The sequence below is a fragment of the Euprymna scolopes genome, chromosome 24 (assembly GCF_053919585.1).
Source record: "Euprymna scolopes isolate OS-2025 chromosome 24, ASM5391958v1, whole genome shotgun sequence".
Lineage (NCBI taxonomy): Eukaryota > Metazoa > Mollusca > Cephalopoda > Sepiida > Sepiolidae > Euprymna > Euprymna scolopes.
Genome location: NC_136505.1, coordinates 90,665,171 through 90,686,731, shown reverse-complemented (window position 1 = coordinate 90,686,731; position 21,561 = coordinate 90,665,171). Strand labels below are relative to the sequence as shown.

The following is a 21,561-nucleotide window of genomic DNA, read 5'->3' as shown; positions in this document are numbered from 1 at the left end:
TGTTGTTGTTATCTAATTATTCCTGGCGTTTGCCAAAAAAAGAAAAAAAAAAAAAGAAAAAAAAAAAAACGCCCCCAACATCTGTTGTTAAGGGAACGAGGAAGAGGCGGAAATCATTGGAATTTTGGTCTTTACATTGTCTTCTAACCTAACTGCTAACCCTGATAAGTTACGCTTGCGAACGGGGAGGGAGAGGGGGGGGGGCATAAATGTTTGCTTTGTTGTTTTGTTTAAACAACTAATCACAATTATCTTTTCTTCTTTCCCGACTGATGGCACCAGAGATTAAGACTGTCGAAAGTATCAATGACGCCATATTTTTCAATACCTTTAACGTTTTATCTGTAGACTCTGTACCAAAATCGTATGATGTCAGTACTGGTTTATTCTTCGTTTTGCTTTCTTTTGTTTATATTTTGTTCGATTAGCCACCCAGCACTAATCAGGGGAGCCTGATGTTTTTTGTTTTTTTGTTGTTTTTTTTTTTTACTTAGCTTTTTAGATGGTAGCAGTAGCACCTATTCACATTTTCTTTTGTCTTTTTTTTTTTCTTTTTTTTTTTTTTTTTTTTTCTTGCGCTTTTTGTACTTGTCGTCTTCCGGTTATGTACCCAACTCTTTGATCTCCCCCATCCCTCTGTTTCTCCTGACCGAATTTTTCACCTACAACATTGAACGTCTCTTCTCTTGCTGCCTGTGTAACATTGTCCGGGAACCAATACGTTGTAGCTTCAGTCGCAAAGGGGGACCAAGATAAGAAAATTTTAACTCGCTTGGAGCAACAATATTTATTTCGTCATTGTAACGGCCGTGACGTCATTTCGCATGCATTTGCATATAGCCGTCTGTGCTATGTTACACCTGTGCCAGTTTCACTTTCGATTGATCCCCCCCCCCCACCCGCCACACTATTTCTTATTCTTCCTTTTCTTTGTTTGGTTTAACTGGTTAATGTGAAATTTATGGAACTATTTTTGTAGGAATTTTTGACACCCCTAACACGAAACTGCGAATACAATATAAAAATCTCGTAATTTCTCTGTTAAAAGTGGGTTATTTATTTTCTTTATGGATTATACTTCCAAAATAAACTATTACAGTTGTTTTAAAAGTAATAGAAATATATATATATATTTTTTTTAAAAACAGTAATGAATTTTCCGAACTCAATATTTTTCAATTTTTAAACTTTAAAAATCTATCAAAATTTTTCTATTGATTCTATTTTTACGATATTTTCAGGGTCAATGTGAAATTTTATGTTCTTTCCAATAAACCGAATATAATATTTTAGACAAACGTTTTTTTTTTTAAATTCACGCCCCCCCCAAGTGTCACCCATTTTGAAATGTCTATTAAAAAGTAAATAATTAATTTAGTTTGAATAGTTTTATATATCACAAATTGAAGAGAAAAGGTCAGTAAATAATATATTCAAATTTAAAACAAAAACAAAAAAAAAACGCTTTTTTAGAAATTTACCTGTAAAGTCCGAAGTTTAAAACCTTTTTTTTTTTTAAAAAACACATTGTTTTTTTTTGTTTTTTGTTTTTTCTAATAAAACCTTGGTCCTTGCTCCTTTAATTGAAAAAAAAAATTAGGGCTTGAATTACATTTTTCGAGGAGTTATAAGCTTGGAAAGACAGGGGGTCGAATTCACTATTTTCACGAAATTTCTGACACTTCTATTACACGGCATAATCACGTTTGACACATGTGTTCTCGTCAGATCATCGAAGTTAAGCAACGAGGAGCCTGGTTAGGATCAGATTGGTGACCAGGTGCTGAATGTGCTCTCTGCTTATCTCAGCATTATCCTGGACTTCTCCTTGCCACTGGACTTAAAAAATGCCGATTCAGGAGAGGTGTGGTTGGAGATTGTGCAATCCTTGCCACACAATTATACGTGCAGCTGCCCCTACAGGAGGTGTCCTTTGTTTTTCGAGACTGAACAGAGGGATCATCGAATATGGGACTATTTCCACGAGGTATTTTACTAATTAAGATATAGAGACAAGACAAAATAATAGAAAAAATTATTTTGGAGTTTCACATGCAATTAGACAAACACCCTTTATTTATTTATTTTTTTATTTATTTATTTTTTTATCTAGCATGGAAACTTGGCATTGTCCGGTAGCATAAACAACAAAATAGAAGAGTCAAAAAGTGTGGATAACATATTTTAAAACTTCGCTCTACCTCTTTTTCTCTCTTCGCTCGCTTTCTCTTTTCTTCCCCCCCCCCCTATCCCACTTTATAAATATACATTTATATACTAGCTTACGTTGTCCGATCACATGGATAGAGGTTAAAAATGTGTAACATCTTTTAAAGCTTCTCTACATCTCTTCTTCCCTTCTCTCATTTTCTTTGATAACTGGGGGGGGGGGTCGCTAGCAAATTACTACATAACATTATAACATTGTGCGCTTGTTCTGTAACAGCACATACGCAAATGAATATGAAGTGCAAAATGATGCCACAGAAAGGAAAAAGGAAGACTATAAATAGGAGAAAGAGGACGTTAGAAAAGACGATCACATTAGAGATGTGGCTGACGTCACAGCCGTTACGAGAAGTCACGCATGACAGGAGAATGAGGAAATGTCATTGTCACAAAAAAAAAAAGCATCCGTATTATTTGGATTCATCGAACTACTGTTCTCATCTTGAGTGTAATTTTCACAATGTTTCGGTCGATGCAACCTCCGACCTTCTTCATGTGGATCTTGTCGAACTTGGGAATGTTTCTGTCGAACTCGGGAATTTGGATGGAATTTCGAGCAGAAGCCTTTATTTACTTCACAGGAGTAGCATGCTCTTGTTCTGTCAGCCATGACTGGATAGAGGTACTAAGTAATTCGCAATTGTATTTTTCGGTCGCTCACACTGAGGATTGAACTTTCAACCTTCAGATGAATGAATCCAAAGAATACAAATAACCAATCCTCATCTAAAAAATTCAGAAATGTCAAAAAAAAAAAAAAAAAAAAAAAAAAAATGCAGTCAAGTTATTTTTTGTCTTGATTTTCTATGTGATGTAGACTGCATATGTGCGGGTCCCACATTAGTTTGCTATTACCCATCACTTGTTCTGACCCCCCCCCTTTTTTTTTACCGACAATATTTTTTCTCTTTTTTTTTTTCTATGTATAATAAGAGAGAGCAGTTTCCATTTTTGTGTGTGTGTGTGTGTGTGTGTGTGTTGCGGTGGAGAAAAAGTTAAATTTTTTATGTGTTTGATGAAATTGATTGTAATTTTCATCTTTGATATTTCAGTTGTTGATTTTAAGAAATGATGCTTCACTCTATAATAAGACTGACTGTGTGTGTGTGTGTGTGTGTGTGTGTGTGTGTGTGTACTAGCGGGGGTACCCGGCGTTGCCCGGGTGTGGTGATGTGTGTGTGTGTGGAGGGGGGGGGGTAAATCACAACAAAATTGAAAATAAAGAATAAGCGAACGTAATAACCCTGTTTAAATATTATAGCCTCTTTTTTTTTAAATCGGAAAATATAATTTTTTTTTAAATCGGAAAATATAATTTTTTTTTAAATCGGAAAATATAACTTTTTTTTAAATCGAAAAATATAACTTTTTTTTTAAATCGAAAAATATAACTTTTTTTTAAATCGGAAAATATAACTTTTTTTTAAATCGGAAAATATAACTTTTTTTAAAATCGGAAAATATAACTTTTTTTTAAATCGGAAAATATAACTTTTTTTTTAATCGGAAAATATAACTTTTTTTTTAATCGGAAAATATAACTTTTTTTTTAATCGGAAAATATAACTTTTTTTTAATCGGAAAATATAACTTTTTTTTTAATCGGAAAATATAACTTTTTTTTAATCGGAAAATATAACTTTTTTTTAAAATCGGAAAATATAACTTTTTTTTTTAATCGGAAAATATTTTTTTTTTAATCGGAAAATATAACTTTTTTTAAATCAGAAAATATAACTTTTTTTAAAATCGGAAAATATAACTTTTTTTAAAATCGGAAAATATAACTTTTTTTAAAATCGGAAAATATAACTTCTTTTAAAATCGGAAAATATAACTTCTTTTAAAATCGGAAAATATAACTTCTTTTAAAATCGGAAAATATAACTTCTTTTAAAATCGGAAAATATAACTTCTTTTAAAATCGGAAAATATAACTTCTTTTAAAATCGGAAAATATAACTTCTTTTAAAATCGGAAAATATAACTTTTTTTTAAATCGGAAAATATAACTTTTTTTAAAATCGGAAAATATAACTTTTTTTAAAATCGGAAAATATAACTTTTTTTAAAATCGGAAAATATAACTTTTTTTAAAATCGGAAAATATAACTTTTTTTAAAATCGGAAAATATAACTTTTTTTAAAATCGGAAAATATAACTTCTTTTAAAATCGGAAAATATAACTTCTTTTAAAATCGGAAAATATAACTTCTTTTAAAATCGGAAAATATAACTTCTTTTAAAATCGGAAAATATAACTTCTTTTAAAATCGGAAAATATAAATTCTTTTAAAATCGGAAAATATAACTTTTCAAATCGGAAAATATAACTTTTTTTTAAATCGGAAAATATAACTTTTTTTTAAATCAGAAAATATAACTTTTTTTTAAATCAGAAAATATAACTTTTTTTAAATCGGAAAAACAAAACAAAAATACAGCGAAATAAAAAAAAAAAGGCATAAATAACCCTGTTTAAATGTTAAAACTTCTTATAAAAATCAGAAAAACAAAAACAAAAGAAGCAACGAAAAGAAAAGTTCCCAGTTGAGGGTGAAGGAATTAATGTTTTTGGCCAATTTTTCGATATTTGTCGTCCCGGCGTGTTGGGGGAAAACGTGTCCAAATGAAAGCAGTTGTCTGATATGACGGTTTTCACCAACATTGACCAAACTCAATTGCTTTCTGGACGCTCCCGGCCCCGAACCCTGCACCTTAGTTTCACATCAGTTTCGCTTTTATATGAAAAAAAAGCCGAATCAACACCGAAATAGCAAGAATTGCGTAAAAGTCGACGTAAATAAATCTAGACGCGACGCGGGTTTGCAGATCCTAGATATTATTATCTGGGGAGTATTATATAGAAACGGTTCTAAGACATAGTAATCCCACCCCTAAGAATCCTGGCAAAAAAGCCTTTTTTGACATACAAAAATGCGTACGCCACATTTGCCTTTTATATATATACTAGCGAGGGGTACCCGGCGTTGCCCGGGTGTTTGTAGGTGTGTGTGAAAAAAATCCGAAATGTGAAAAAAAAAACAGGTGCCCGTGAAAAAAAAAAACGAAGCGTTGACGCGCAGTTGGAAAATAGTAAAGTATGAAAAAAAAACAGGTGCACGTTTTTGATTGACGTGACGGCAATAGGTATTCAGCAGTTAGCATTTTGTGCGGGGACAGTTTTTAATGAGGTCAATAAATCGGTTTGTTTTTAAAAACCCACTCCCTGTTTATAAGGGGGAGCGCCTCGTCTCGAAATGAAAGCTACTGTCTGATATGACGAAGTCGACATTGACCAAACGTTACTTAGCTCTCTAGAGACCACTGGTTTTCGGCCAGTAATTAGTCGAATTTCGCTTTTTGTTTATACCGAAAACCGAATGTAACGCATGCCGATGCGGGAAATGTGGAATAATTAACGTTTGAAAGTCAATAAAATTTAATAGACAGGCGAGCTCCGTGGTTAAGTGTGAGATATTACAATTTATAGATGATATAAAAAGTTTTAAGAAGTTGTGAAGCGAGCGAGCACTTCTCTGAAAGAAGCCTTTTGTGGACATCGAGGAAAAGCGTACATACATACATACATACATACATACATACATACATACATTTTCGCTTATATATATATATAGATAAATATAGATGTAAAGGTGTAGGGGGCTCTCGAAGAGTTATCGCTTTTGTTGCTCGAAAGTGGACAAGTGTCACTTATCCTCAACCATTTCCTAATTTCTGACCTGTAGCTCCACGTTGCCATACCCTGGTTTCTTGCTTCAGCAAGCAAGCTAAACCATGTGAGAGGGTGCCACTGCCTTGTGATAAGCTGTTGGCTCAGCGAAGGCCAGGAGAAACAAACCCTATAGAAAATTTTCAGTGTAGCCCTGCAGGCAGGTGAATGTGGTACTTCCCACTGTCTCTGGCAGCTACTGTAATCGAGCTGGTGCCAGACGTACTAGTCCCACTATTCCTTTGGAGTACACCAACGAGATCAGAGAGGGGAATATTGATGCTTGAGCAACTCAATTTTTCCATACCAATGCCCAGGCTTGTGCCCTTGAGGAACAACTCCAGCTACACATATATATATATATATATAGAGAGAGAGAGAGAGAGTGTATGTATATATATATATATATATATATATATATATATATATATATATATATATATATATATATATATATATAATGTTAAGATTTTGTTCCTTAGAAGAGCCGGTTGAGCTTGAATTAAATAAGGTACATATTATATACGTTTGAAGCCAGACCCAATGCATTGTTACAAAATAAACACATGTTTATTTTGTTAGAAATTTATGTTAAAGTCCGTAAATATACCGTCATCTTCAGTATGTCGGTTTCTTTTTTTTTTTTTTTCTCTCTCTTTCTTTTTTTGGCCATGTTGTTGGAGCAAAGAATTAGCCGTTTGTTGTTTCTACGGTAATTTTTTAAATCTCGGAATGATGCGTTTGGTCACGTGAGATTCACGTTAAAATTTTGTTCCTTAGAAGCGCTGGTTGAGTTTGAGTTAAATAAGATGTGTATTATACGTTTGAAGCCAGACGTTCTGAGACTTAAAAAACTACCGTAGAAACAACAAACGGCTAATTCTTTGCTCCAACAACAACAACAACATGGCAAAACAAAAAAACGATATACTGAAGATGACGGTTTCCGTCGAAATATATTTACGAACTTTAACATAAATTTCTAACAAAATAAACATCTGTTTATTTTGTAACAATGCGTTGGGTCTGGCTTCAAACGTATATAATACGTATCTTATTTAATACATATATATATATATATATATATATATATATATATATATATATATATATATATATATTAAATATATAATGATGGGGAATAAAATTATTATGCAAATTAACATTTACAAAATCTAGTGTTCAAAAACAAGGAATACAAGATTTCCTTAGTCCATGGAGTTTCAAAATTTAGTTTTCTTTTTTTTTTTTTTGTTCAGGTGAAAATAATTAGCAAAATACTTATTTTATAGACTTATAATTAGGGTCATGACAACAGCATATTCTTATCACTGTTTTGACTTTCGATCCACCACAGTTAAACACAGTTAATCAACCGAAAACCACATCACTATATAAAAGCATATAAGATATCAGCAGATACACACAATTTGATGTAGAGCAATTCTTTTCTCTGTTAAAATTTTTTGTATCTAAGTTATTTTAAAATAAGTTTGAGGAAGGTGCGAGCTTAGCTGGGTTCACCCTTTTGATTCCAACATTAATAATGATCGATTCATTAGTTATATATATATATATATATATATATATATATATATGAGGTTATATTAAAATAACTTTATATCTGTTTATTATTTTTAATAATATATTTGTTTATTTTTTTAAAATTATTTCATTTAGCCACCGAAATTATGCCATACGCGCCCCTCCTCCCCCTACCCCCCCCCCAAAAAAAAATTGCGAACCTTTAAAACTGTTATATTTATTACTTATACCTATCCGGAAAAGGTAATCTACTAATATATATATATATATATATATATATGTATATATATTAGTGTTGTGCCGATGAATCGGAATCGGAATCGGGAATCGGTTAAATCGGTAATTTTCGGGGAATCGGAATCGGAATCGGAATCGGAAAAATTTGTGCATAATTTCCGATTCCAAAATCGATTCTTTGAATATTTTTCAAAAGTTAATTTTCAATTGCTTGTACCGATTATAAATATTTATTTCTTTTAAACTATTAGTAAAACTAAACTCTATAGATCTACGTACTCGTTATAGAATGAAGTTCTCATAACAAAATCACGTAATTTCATTAAATAGTTTTTGTTTTACGCTCCCTTGACTAATTATCGCAGTTTTTTTAGGAAGATTCCGAATTTCCCAAATCGTTTTTACGACATAAAATAAAAACTATTTGATTAAATTTCGTGATTTTTTTATGAGAACTTCATTCCATAACGAGTACGTAGAATATATATATATTTTTATTTTTCGTTTTTTAACATAGTGTAAACTGCACAAGCACCCTTTTTTAATACGTGAAGACAGTTTAGAGCTTCATCCTAGATCTAAAAATAATTTGGTTTTTAGTGGGTTTACAAATATCGTCCAAAAGTAGAATTTAAATGAGGGGGGACTTTTAAATGTAAATATAATTTCTTTTTCAATCTGAAAAATTTCTAAACGTTTTCTCTTTATCTATTTTATCCAGACTTTGATAAATTCATTGTGAGATATTCATGTATATTTTTAACTTTTCCGAAACCCGAGAAAATTGCGACGGTGTCAGACAATGTGGCTCCAGGAAAATAAAATAAAACTCTATTCGTTTGAAATCTTTTCATATTAAACTCCTTGAGAAATTTGGCAAGTGGGTGTGAAAAAGTATTGTTGTCGAAACCAACGGCGTCGAAGGTGTTAATTACCCCATAATACTTTCAACTCAACTTTTGAGTGAGATTGGCGGGCTTCAGCGAGGCCTCCGTGATATATATATATATATATATATATATATATATATATATATATATATATATAATAGACGGTCAGTTTCACAAATAAATATAACGTAACATGAGCTGTAGTGTGTTACCAATTTTAAATTATGTGCGCTTAATGGGGATAGGGTGTCTACTTTTTAAGGTTTTACAACGTTGCAAACCGAACTTAATTTAGTGGGGAACACTTTAGTTAATATCCATAAAGAATTAGGATGGCCAGAAATGATGATCATTTTACGTTAAATTTATATTCGAAACTGATCTTACACTCTAAATTCTAAATGATCGCTTTTCTTTCCGCCAATTAAAAAAATGTTCTAACACGTAATCTATAAAAGTAATATTTCATTTTGGAATAGGGATTTAGCTGCGAGAGAAAGCACAGAAAGCTCACGCAATCTCACGTTAAAAATGGTTTTCATAATAGTAATATTATTATTTAGAAATTCGTTCGTAACAATGAGATGTGGCTTTGCTAAGTGGCGTTGTTAAATATATTGTTCTTACATCGTTTTCTTATTTTGCCTACCAATCTTCGAATATTTTCCACTATTCATGTAAGTAGCATGTTATACAGTAAATACGAACTGGTACAATATAGCTTTGTTTTAAAATCAAAATAAATGTTTTGTTGTGTTACAATTTTTAATCAATTACAAGGCAAACATTTGAGATAAAATATACGCGGACATTAACCAGGGGTTTATGTAATAATTTGAAAATTTACGAAAAAACAAACAAAAAAAATCTCTAATTAAATATGTATAAATTTTACAAGAATCGGAATCGGAATCGGGAATCGGATCGGAATCGGAAATTTTGAACGGAATCGGAATCGGGAAAAATTTTGGCATCGTCCCATCACTAATATATATATATATATATATATATATATATATATATATATGTATATATATATATATATATATATATATGTATATATATATATATATATATATATATATATGTATATATATATATGTATATATATATATATGTATATATATATATGTATATATATATATATGTATATATATATATGTATATATATATATATGTATATATATATATATGTATATATATATATATATGTATATATATATGTATATATATGTATATATATATATGTATATATATATATATGTATATATATATATGTATATATATATATATGTATATATATATATGTATATATATGTATATATATATATGTATATATATATATATGTATATATATATATGTATATATATATATGTATATATCTATATGTATATATATATATATGTATATATATATATATGTATATATATGTATATATCTATATGTATATATATATATATGTATATATATATATATGTATATATATATATATATGTATATATATATATATATGTATATATATATATATATGTATATATATATATATATGTATATATATATATATATGTATATATATATATATATGTATATATATATATATATGTATATATATATATATGTATATATATATATGTATATATATATATGTATATATATATATGTATATATATATAAAAGCATTGTCAAACAAAATGAGGTAATTTTTCTTTTCCGAAGAAGGATGATGCTGACAATGTCTTTTTTAATTCTAATGCTATTTTGTTTCTTGTTTCAGAATGAAGTTGCTGCTGCGTTGGCTGAAGGTGGTCACCCGATGTTTGCCTGGAAAGGTGAAAACGAAGAAGACTTCTGGTGGAGCATCGATAAATGCATCAACAATGAACATTGGCAACCAAACATGGTTTGTACGTCTGGCAATTGCATGCAACGCTCCCATCCATTTTCAACTTGAAATACCACCACCACCACCACCCACCTCCTCCTTCTCTCACTGCCCCCCCCCTCCACCTAGTCCACTCCTAACTTGGAATTGAAATGTTACTTACTGATTGCCAATCAGAATGTTCGATTACACAACTGCTTCAAAGTTTGTCCGACATGGTTCAAGGCATTTGCAAATTCCTTCCAAACCATCTGGACATTTGCCCATGACCAGAGGCAGGAATTCTCCCTCCACCCACTTCCACTGCTCTTAGTTTAATCTGTTATAATGCTCTATATATATATATATATATATATATATATATATATATATATATACACACACATAGCATTATAACATTTTACCATATTTATCGTTTAATGCTATATATATATATATATATATATATATATATGCATATATATATATACACATAGCTATGTGTGTGTATATATATATATATATATATATATATAGCATTAAACGATAAATATGGTAAAATGTTATAATGCTATGTGTGTATATATATATATATATATATATACACACATAGCATTATAACATTTTACCATATTTATCGTTTAATGCTATATATATATATATATATATATATATATATATATATATATATATATATATATATACACACACATAGCATAACATTTTACCATATTTATCGTTTAATGCTATATATATATATATATATATATATATATATATATATACACACACACACATAGCATTATAACATTTTACCATATTTATCGTTTAAAAAAACAAACGACAACAAATCTGAATTTATTAGCGATAAAAATAAACAGTCAAGTCATCTAGGAGTTCATGGCGTAATGGTTAACGCGCCGGACTGTGGTAAACATAGTCTGGAGTTCGATTCCTAGAAATAGTCGAGTTATGCTGATGGGAGGTAGTTACCTTGAAACATGCGTGTATGTAGATTACTGTTTTAAAAATAATAAAAATAAATAAAATGTTACATATGTCCAAAACAAATGATGGCCGATTTTCTAAGTAAATAAAAAAAATAGAGCTTCGAGGCGAAGCCACTATTTAACTGTATTTATCGTTTAAAAAAACAACAAATAAAAATATATATGTGTGTGTGTGTATTTAACCCTTATCCTCGACTGGCTTTTGGGTCTTAATAAATGGTGACACCCTTGTAAAAACAAAAATGATGAAAATAAAACTGTAAAGATAATATTCATTGATTCATCAAAGTCAAACCTGAAATTGTATTAATTAAGAATCCTAAACAACAACAAAAAAGCACATACGACTGCCATATTGGCAGGTGTGCATATACGTATGTATATACAGTAGAATCCCAGGATACGATAGCGCTAGGGTATGTTTTTTTTTTTTCTTTCTTCAGATGACGATGTAGAATACAATATTTTTCTGTCCTAGTATTTTCCTCACCTTACGGTGTTATTTATATTTATGTTATTTGATTTAATATATGTGTATATTACACTGTACTGTATTTTGTTACTAATTTTTAATGCCGTATCCCGGGGTTCTACTGTATGTGTATAATATATATATATATATATATATATATATATACACACTTGTTTATTGTTATATAAACATGGTTACATCCTGCTGCTACAAATAGCCACTTGTTTCAATCAAACAACAGATATCATCAGGCAGCGACTTGACTATTCAAAAGTTCAATGAATAATTATTATTATATAAAAGATTATTCATTGAACTTTTGAATAGTCAAGTCGCTGCCTGATGATATCTGTTGTTTGATTGAAACAAGTGGCTATTTGTAGCAGCAGGATGTAACCATGTTTATATAACAATAAACAAGTATTATCAGCTCTTTTTATTGAGCACTATCTAACAACCTCGTTGAATTCATTAGTCCATTACTTTTGAATAAAAAAAAAACCCGAGTATATATATATATATATATAATGTGTTTATGGGCAAAATATGCTTATTCACTTATATTTCACCCCTTATTCATGCCAATCCTTTCATTTATGAAGCTCGGTGTATGTTAAATATTACTATAGAGCATATACAAATGACAAAAAGCCTATATTCCAAGATGTTATCCATTTCACCATTTATTGAACATTTTCACATGCTGCAAGAAATGTTAAGATTAACAGCATTTTGGAATTTGGAATATGGATGCTTTGTTATATATATATATATATATATATATATATAATTTAAAGGAGATTAGAATAATAGTCTAAAGAGCTAAGTGTATTTTAATGTAATAGTGAAATTACTAGTTTAATTAAAATACAGGAAATGCTCGTTGTAATTTAGATATATAATAAGCTCGATAGTTAAATATCCTAGAGCTAATTCAATATTAAGTAATGTTTTTTTTTTTAAATTATAAATCACATTACTTAATATATATATATATATATATATATATATATATATATATATATATATATATATAATGAAAACAAAGAGATGTAGTGTTTATCTGATATACGCAATGGTAAACTTCAAACTAATATAAATAACAGTATTTATATATAGAAAATGTAATCCCAACCGAATTAAAAATGCTCAATACGCAATAGAGAGTAGAAAGCTGAGGATGAAGGTTCTCATTTTGGATTTCTCTCTTCTTCCTATTAGGTCCCATTTGACTAGGGACAGACTTCTCTTTGGACTACTGCACTGCCCAGAAAAAAGAATTTTCATTATATCAGCTGTTTTATAAACATTCCAATCGGATTTTTGAAAACTTTTCAATCAGATTATATGCATCGTCACGCTGGACTTATTTTGGAATACGTTCTATCTAAAGAACTATTTTGGATCAGCTCGAGAGGAGTTTCATTCAAGCTGAAATATTATGCGCGTTTTTTTTTTATATTAGTTTTTTACATATCCAATATTTTTTCATTTTTTTATTTGGCAATTTATAGCTACAATAAATTGCGATTTCACTTAATGCCTTAACTAGCAAATTCTAGCATTGCTACAAATATAATTTGCTGATTTCTTTATATCCTCTGATGAGAAGAATATTAAGAATAGCATTCTTTGAAACTCCGTGGAATAAGGACTTTGTAAATTGTTTTTGAAGTATTCAGTCGAACAATAAATTTTGATTGTATAGTTCAACTTACAGTTTTAATTTTTTTTCTCTTGTGTATATATATATATATATATATATATATATATATAGTCATCCACATACAGTAGTTTCGCTGTATTATAGTTCATTAGTTAATTACCCCAAGCCAGGATCGAAACTTAACCGCCTGAACAACAGTCGGAGCGTCTAACCGTTGCGCTATTCAGCTGCTGCTATGCAGGTAGTGGAATAACAATGTTTTGACATTATCCAAATGCCTAAACTCAGTTTGTTTAGAGAAAGATCATCGCTTAATATGCTAATGGTAATTTGTATATCACTTCCCAATGTGCTCAACCCAAGATAGGAAGCATTATAGTCATCCACATACAGTACTGTTTCACTGTATCACAGCTCATCAGTGCAGATAGACAAGCAATTACCTTAAGCCAGGATCAAAAGTTGACCACCCAAACAACAGTTGGAGCTTCTAACTGTTGCTCTATTCGGGTGCTGCTGTTATGCAAGTAGTGAATTAACAATGTTTTGACATTGCCCAAATGCCTAAGCTCCATTTGTTTACACAGTGGTTGTCTTTTAGAATTTTTGAGAGTTAATAATTTGGATTCTTCAGACTATTATTCTATAGTACAACAACAGATAAAGGTGTTGATTAATGATCAGTCGTAAGCGATATTCTTCTAATGGTTCAAGCATTAATACAAGCAATAATTTAGAATAACAAAATTTCCTTATTATATATTTATTATATCTAAAAATTCTGGGAAGAAAAATATTTTTTTGTTTGACTACCGTTTTCATTATAATTGCCATTTTTGGCCAATGTTCAGGCGCACCATTTTGAACTTGCGAATCATTGTAAAACTCAAGAACCCATAAATTCTGTATTTCATTGCTTTCATCACTTTTAATAATATCTCATTGTAAATTGGAAAAATCGCTCATTTTGGACGGACTTTATATAGAGCGCTAAAAAAGCATACCAGAATCTAAAAATGAAATAAACTTTAAGAAGAAACATTATAAAAAACTGAATTAAAAAATGTTTGACCTGAGATAACCTTATAATGGTTGGTAGGTCATTAAGTATCAATAAACAAATTTACAAAGCCAAAGACCACTCAAGGATTAACTTTCCAGCAACCGTAGTATTATCAGTGAAGCAATTATTTGATCCCAACAGATTATAGAGCTTATCACATTAAGGAACTAGAGCCTTGTTGTGTAGGTAACACATAACAGCAGTTGGTTCCCTTCCCTCTTCTGTCTCGTTGTCATTTCATTTATTTTATTTATTTTTTATTACATTTTCACCCCAGACAAGGCACATTGCCAGTTTGATGTAGGGGGCTACTATCAGAGACATAATCTACAGGGGTACTATGTAGGGAGTTGGGCAGCAAAATGTCGGTTCACGTTACACTTGAACTTCTGCATGTCAGTACAGTTGGGGAAGCAGGAACCCGGAAGAGAATTCCAAAGTCTAGCAGTTCTGGGGAAGAAACTACTGGAGTAGAAAGATCTTTTACATCTAGGGATCTCTACTGTGTGGGGGTGGGATTTAGCTGCCTGTCGGGTTTGTCGAGGGTGTTTACGGCGTGGGGGTGCAAGTGCTTGCAGTTCGTCAGAGCATCCACCATTAAAATACTTGTAGAACAGGCAGAGGGATGCAACATTTGTCGATGGGACAGAGGCTGAAGCTTAGATGACAGTTCAGGACCTATCAGATTTGCGACTCTCTTTTGAACCTTGTCTAGGAGCGAGAGACTAGTTGCAGATGCCCAGCCCATATGTGACAACAATACTCCATACATGGGCGAATGGTGGCCTTATAGAGGTACAGGATACTTTTGGGTGTTAGTAGTTTTCTAGCACGGTAGAGAGAGCCCACCTTCTTCGCAGCGGTTTTGGCAATCCTCTCAATATAATTGTTCCAACTCTTATTTCCTGTGAACATTAGGCCAAGGAGTTTGAAAGATGTACTTTCAGATAAAGAGTCATCGGCCATTGCTATTGGTGGTAGAGAAGGTGTCTTGTAGTTATTGAAGGAACCAAGTTTAGTCTTGGCAGCATTGAATGTGACCATCCATTTTTGTCCATATTCCACTACAGATTGGAGGTCATCCTCTAGTGTTTCTGCCATTTCTTTAGATATGTGTTCATTTGTTTTCCTGTCGTGTCTGTTATAGAGCATGGTGTCATCAGCATATATATCCATCTCACAGACAATTTTGTCAGGGAGGTAATTTATGAATATTAGGAATAATAGAGGTCCAAGGATAGACCCCTGAGGCACCCGCATTTATATCATATTGTTTAGATGTGCGACCATCGAGGACAACCTGGATTTGTCTCTTATCTAAGAAGGATTTAATTATGTTAATTATTTATAACAACATTTGTAAAAAATATTAAATGAGAATAGCGCATAATCATTTAACTTAAATAGAAATGTGAATTATCTTGTCACAAAGTTAAGAATTAAAAAATAAATCTCTTCATAAGAATGCCCTCTTCCGAATCTAAAAATCAATCAAAACGGTCATACATTATGAATAGGCAAAGAAGAAATATTGTATAAATTGTTTTAATAGAAAGTTATGTAGGCAACTAGCGTCTAGTTGTGTAGATAGCACATAGCAGCAGTTTACCTCCATTTTCTCTTCTTTCCTGTTATGATTTCATATTTTTTATAACCTTATTTGTAAAATTAATAAAATATTAAATAATGCATTTAATAATAACAATGCTTTCAGTATTTTTTCTTTTTGAGTGTGTAAAATACGTACATAATATCTTCCAACCCATCAGCAACATAAGTAGCTGCTCTCTTTCACAATTCAGAAAAAAAAGAGAAAGATTTGATCAGCTTATTTGCTGCATATTTCTGACAAAATATATTAATATATAACTTTAATTCTAAAGTTAAGCAACATTGAGCCTGCTCAGTATTGGGTGGGTAACCAAGTGTTGTATGTGAGAGGATATACTGATCATGCTTAATGTTATTTAATTATGGTGATATAATGAGAATCACTGTGTCAGTGTGTGTACAATGTCATATACTCGAGTTAATAAGCTCTGCTCTCTATTGACTTTTTTATTGGGAGTGTTGTTGTTTTAAGTTTTTATTTCTTTTCTTTTTTTTTTACTAAAACAAAATGTTTTCTCTTTTTTTGTTCAGATTTTGGATGACGGTGGTGATGCCACTCACTTAATGCTGAAAAAATACCCGGCCATGTTTAGCAGTATCAAGGGTATTGTTGAAGAGAGTGTGACAGGGGTACATCGTCTGTACCAATTATCCAAGTCCAAAAAATTAACCGTTCCTGCTATGAATGTAAATGATTCTGTTACTAAGGTAGGTTCAATGATTTCCTGATATTTTCTTAATACCTTATAGCTTGGTGCTACCATTGGAGCACAAGGCGGAGCTGGTGCTGTTAAAATAGCAAGACTTAGGAATGGATAGAGTAAGTTCAGAGAAACAAGGGAAGAGTCAGTGTGCATTGCTTAACTATAAGAATAATCTAAGAATGTAAATCTATGCATTTAGCCTGATGATTTCTACGTGGAATGAAACACGTAAATGTCTGTTCAATTTTAACTATATTATTATACTACTAGTATACCCAACTCATGTATTGAGCACTCTTTATGTAAAACCTGAAGCAAAAAATATATCTATATAAATAAAACTGTAGATGTATGTATGTGCATCTGTCTATCTGCGTGAAAATATTTAACCGATAAACTCTTAAACTACTGGTCACATAACTCTGAAATGAACAAGGATGGTTTATAACAAGTAATATCTTTGGATAACATGTACAGACATATATCGGCAAACTATTATCCTCATCTTGGTTGTTGCTTGACAACGTTTCGGCCAACTATTCTTCTGCCCTTTGTCAGGTGGTAACCGCAACGGGATATGAACTCCGAATCTCCTAACTGCATTCTCAGCAATAACTGCCATCCATAGCTGTTGTCGTCACACCAAGTCCTTTGTTTACTGATTTTTGAAATCAGTAAACAAATGAAACATATTAGGTACAATATATGATTCAATAGAGAATTGGTTCTGTTATAATAAATGTGATATCTGCATGGATTAAAATATATTTAAGCATATTTTATGATCCAGCTAAGCCAGGCATCTCCCACAAGTATATCATAAATTATTTTATAATATAAAATAATCTAATTTGGAGATCTTTTCTAAGCCTGGCTGCAACTACTTCCATAACCCTTGTACAGCCTTTATCTTGCGTATGCTATCCAAGTAACACATCTTTATTATCAAAAAGATATCGTACACCTGGAGTGTGTTTAATGGTTGGCAACCAGGAATTTCCATGCTTACCTACAAAGAACGGCTTCAAAGACTGAATCTTTGCTCACTTGAGTGGCAAAGGATGCAAGGGAACTTGATTCTGGCATACAGCACCATCAACAGGGAAGTAGTTCAATGAGATTGTCAACTTACATTTTGAGGAGTGCCCCCCCCCAAAAAAAAACCTTGTTGTAATCTTTGCAGTCACCTGCAGAAGATGCATCAACATTGCTTTTATCTCACAGAACAGAAGAAAGGCAGTGTTTCTACTACCTGCCAGAGGAGGCTGTGATGTTGCCTGCCATATTGAGTTTAAAATTGTAATGTAATTCTGAATTTTTGAGATGAGGTGTGAATGCTTGTGTTATTTTGATTAATCGGACTATTATTCTCATCTTCGGTGTTATTAGCACAACGTTTCGGTCGCTGCAACCTGCGACCTTCTTCGAGTATTGAAAACATGCTTCTTTTTCTCTACTAATGAAAAGTGGGTTGGCTCTGCATTACAAGAAATTTGAACCGTGGGTTTGAGGGTGGGTCCGTAGATCATAAAGGAGGTTCAATCTTCAAGGGTCACATAGGAAAGCCTTTAAAAAATATCTTAGTGACTAAGACATGTAGACATTTTTTGTGACCAAGTAATTTTTGCGCTCATTGCAACTTCCTCTACAAAAGTGAAGGCGATTTTTTTTTTTTACCCATACTTTTGTGATTAATTGCTTTTTCTATTGCAAGCGACATAATTAAATCTGTCTTGTGCAGTGATTTATACCAAATATTGGTTCATGTTGCTATAATCAGAAATGTTTAATATTTAATCCTGATCAATATATGGCACCTTTACGTTAACACACTGAAGTTAAACAACGTTGAGCCTAGTCAGTACTAATATGGGTGACCATTTTTCAGAATTCCAGGTGCTGTATCTACTGTTTGCTTATCTAGGCATTGTTTTCAGTTGTCCTGGGCCTTTTTTTTTTGCCACTGGACTCAAGCACTGCTGATTCAGGAGAAGTGTGGTTCAAGATTGCGCAGCTACTCTTACAGGGAATATCTATTGTCTATTGATCAATATTTTTTTGATCAGTCTCTAATATAAAAGCGAAAATGTATTTGTGTGCATTTTTTTTGTATGTCTGCTAAAGGCTTTATTGGGGGGGGGGCTCTGAGGGGTCACTAAATCTTACAACTTTTTATATACTGTATAGATTATAATATTTATGAAACAAAGCTGTCTGTATCTTTTGTGTCACAAAATTCGCGCTGTGATTTCATTTTATTTATGGCGTGATGTTTAACCTAGAAAACCAACCTTCACGTTCGTTTAACCACCTGCTTTTTTAAACATTTAATTTCACCCATTATCACTCCCCCCGCCCTCGTAACGTCATCAGGTTATTTGCCTCAAGGCTTCGAGATCAAGTCTACCTTCCTCCCGAAAAACGTTTTTTTTTTCTTTTCACCTGGTCAACGCTGGGCACCCCCGCTAGTCATAAATAAAGGAGACTAGAGCAGTTCTTACTTTCGAAACCAAAAATCCTAATACTGCTACACAAATCATGGAGTTCTAATTTAATTTTTTTCAGTAATAACCATCTTATTAGTTCAGTAAAAAAAACAAAAAAAAACATTTCTATCTGAACTCTCATCTTTGACGTTATTCTTGCGTTGCCTATGCACAGTTCAAAGATTTCAAAATACAACCACTAGATACATCAGACTTTACAAACAGACTTCTTTCTCCAACTGTACAACATGGCAGGGAAGAAGAAAAAGGAAAAAAAAAAAAAAAACACAATGAAGATGGAGTATACCTCCGAAATATATTTGTGATAAATTTCAAACAAGTAAAATATTTGTTTATTTTCCTAATATTACGTTGTATTTGGCTTTCAAGTACATTTGATGCGTATTTTATTTTATATTTTTATTATTTTTAATTTTTATGTTTTATGCTTTTATTTTTCTTATGCTCGTGAAGATGCGTATTTTATCTTATTTTATTCAAATTAAAACAATGTTTCTATATGAACTCTCATCCTTAACGATACTACCAACTTAGTTGAAATCCATTAAACTAATTATTCCTAGATAAAAATCCTTACGGAAAATTAATATAAAACATGTACTAACTCAGTGTTCTTGATGTCTGTGATGAAGCTGAATGTTTTTGGACATCTTCCTCCGCTATATATATATATATATATATATATATATATATATATATATATGTATGTGTGTGTGTGTGTAGATAGATAGATATTTCCTGTCGTTGAATACTCTGACTGTTTATTGCTTATGCCTGTTGATTTGGCATTTATAAGCAATTTTCTTCAATTCCTGTGTTAATTTCTGTTACCCTGGAGGTAGAATATGAGCCTACAAAATCAAAGGTGACTTTGTGATTAGATTTTAATCTCCTGACTGACAGTAATTATCACTTCCTACGCTGATGATTGCATAAACATTAAACATTAGTGTCTGCATAAAAATAATCATTAATATTTATTTTTAAAAAAACTATTAGGATGTAAGAAAAATATTTATATATTCATCAATGTTTCATCGTTATTTCAAGACTTTCTCAAGATGATTGATTTGAATACATAACATACTGACATAATATTTGAAAATATATGCTGCGTTTATGACATATATTTAAAATTTTTTTTTTTTTTTTTCAAATGAATTGTAGTTCTCTTGTCTTTGCCATGATAATTCTTGGTGGCCTAGGGGTTGAATACCAGACAGTACAAAGGTGACTGTGACTGACTGGGAATGAATCCTTTGACTGGTATGAATGGCACTAGTGTCTATGTAAAAATAATTAATACTTATTTATATTTATAATATTTGATTTTTTTTTTTTTTTCTTTCAGACAAAGTTTGACAATCTGTATAGCTGTAGGGAATCCATTTTGGATGCGTAAGTTTTGTTCATATTCTCTCACAAAATGAAATCGTTACATTAAGAAGAAACTGCAGTAAAATATTAAAATAATGAGATAGGAAAACATAAACTGGGTGTCCATAAAGTTTGTGCACATTAAAAAAATTTTATAACTTCTTTTGCATTTTTAAAAAAAATTTTTATTGCAAATGCAAATATAAAGTTATAATTTTTTTTAATGCATACAGACTTTGACACTCTATAAGAAAACATTTATAAAGCCAATTTTGGTTCCAAAAGTTTTTTTTTGTTGTTTTTTTTTTCCAATAAATGAAAACAATAAAAATCAAATATTTCAGTCAATAACTGACCGTCTTCAGTGAATTATCGACAATTTTTTCCTCCTTTGTTTTTAACGTTGATTGGTAACAACAAAGGCTAATAACTATCAGAACTTTAGCTTTATAAATGTTTTCACGCTGTGAAGATGCCCTTCTACTTGCATGTTAATAAGAAACCATGGTCATGATGCTGATATTAATGAGAAAGAGATAGTTCCTGTCTTTGGAAACAATGGACATCCTCTATAACGCAATGTAGACTTGTTGCAAGTGTTCATTGTTAATTTAGAAAAAAAAATGCTGACATCAATAAATCAATTTTGTGTTC

At 31.2% G+C, this 21,561-nt stretch overlaps 1 protein-coding gene across 10 annotated transcripts in view; it reads left to right on the top strand.

The window, feature by feature from the left end:
* Nucleotides 1–21,561, top strand: part of LOC145246840 (adenosylhomocysteinase-like 1) — a 736,073-nt gene that overhangs the window by 659,658 nt on the left and 54,854 nt on the right. For all 10 annotated transcript variants that reach the window (XM_080108677.1, XM_080108681.1, XM_080108679.1 and 7 more), the window contains 3 exons: nucleotides 10,411–10,536; nucleotides 16,851–17,027; nucleotides 20,882–20,928. In XM_080108677.1, coding sequence (XP_079964803.1) covers nucleotides 10,411–10,536; nucleotides 16,851–17,027; nucleotides 20,882–20,928 — 350 coding nt within the window. The remainder of the gene's footprint in view (nucleotides 1–10,410; nucleotides 10,537–16,850; nucleotides 17,028–20,881; nucleotides 20,929–21,561) is intronic.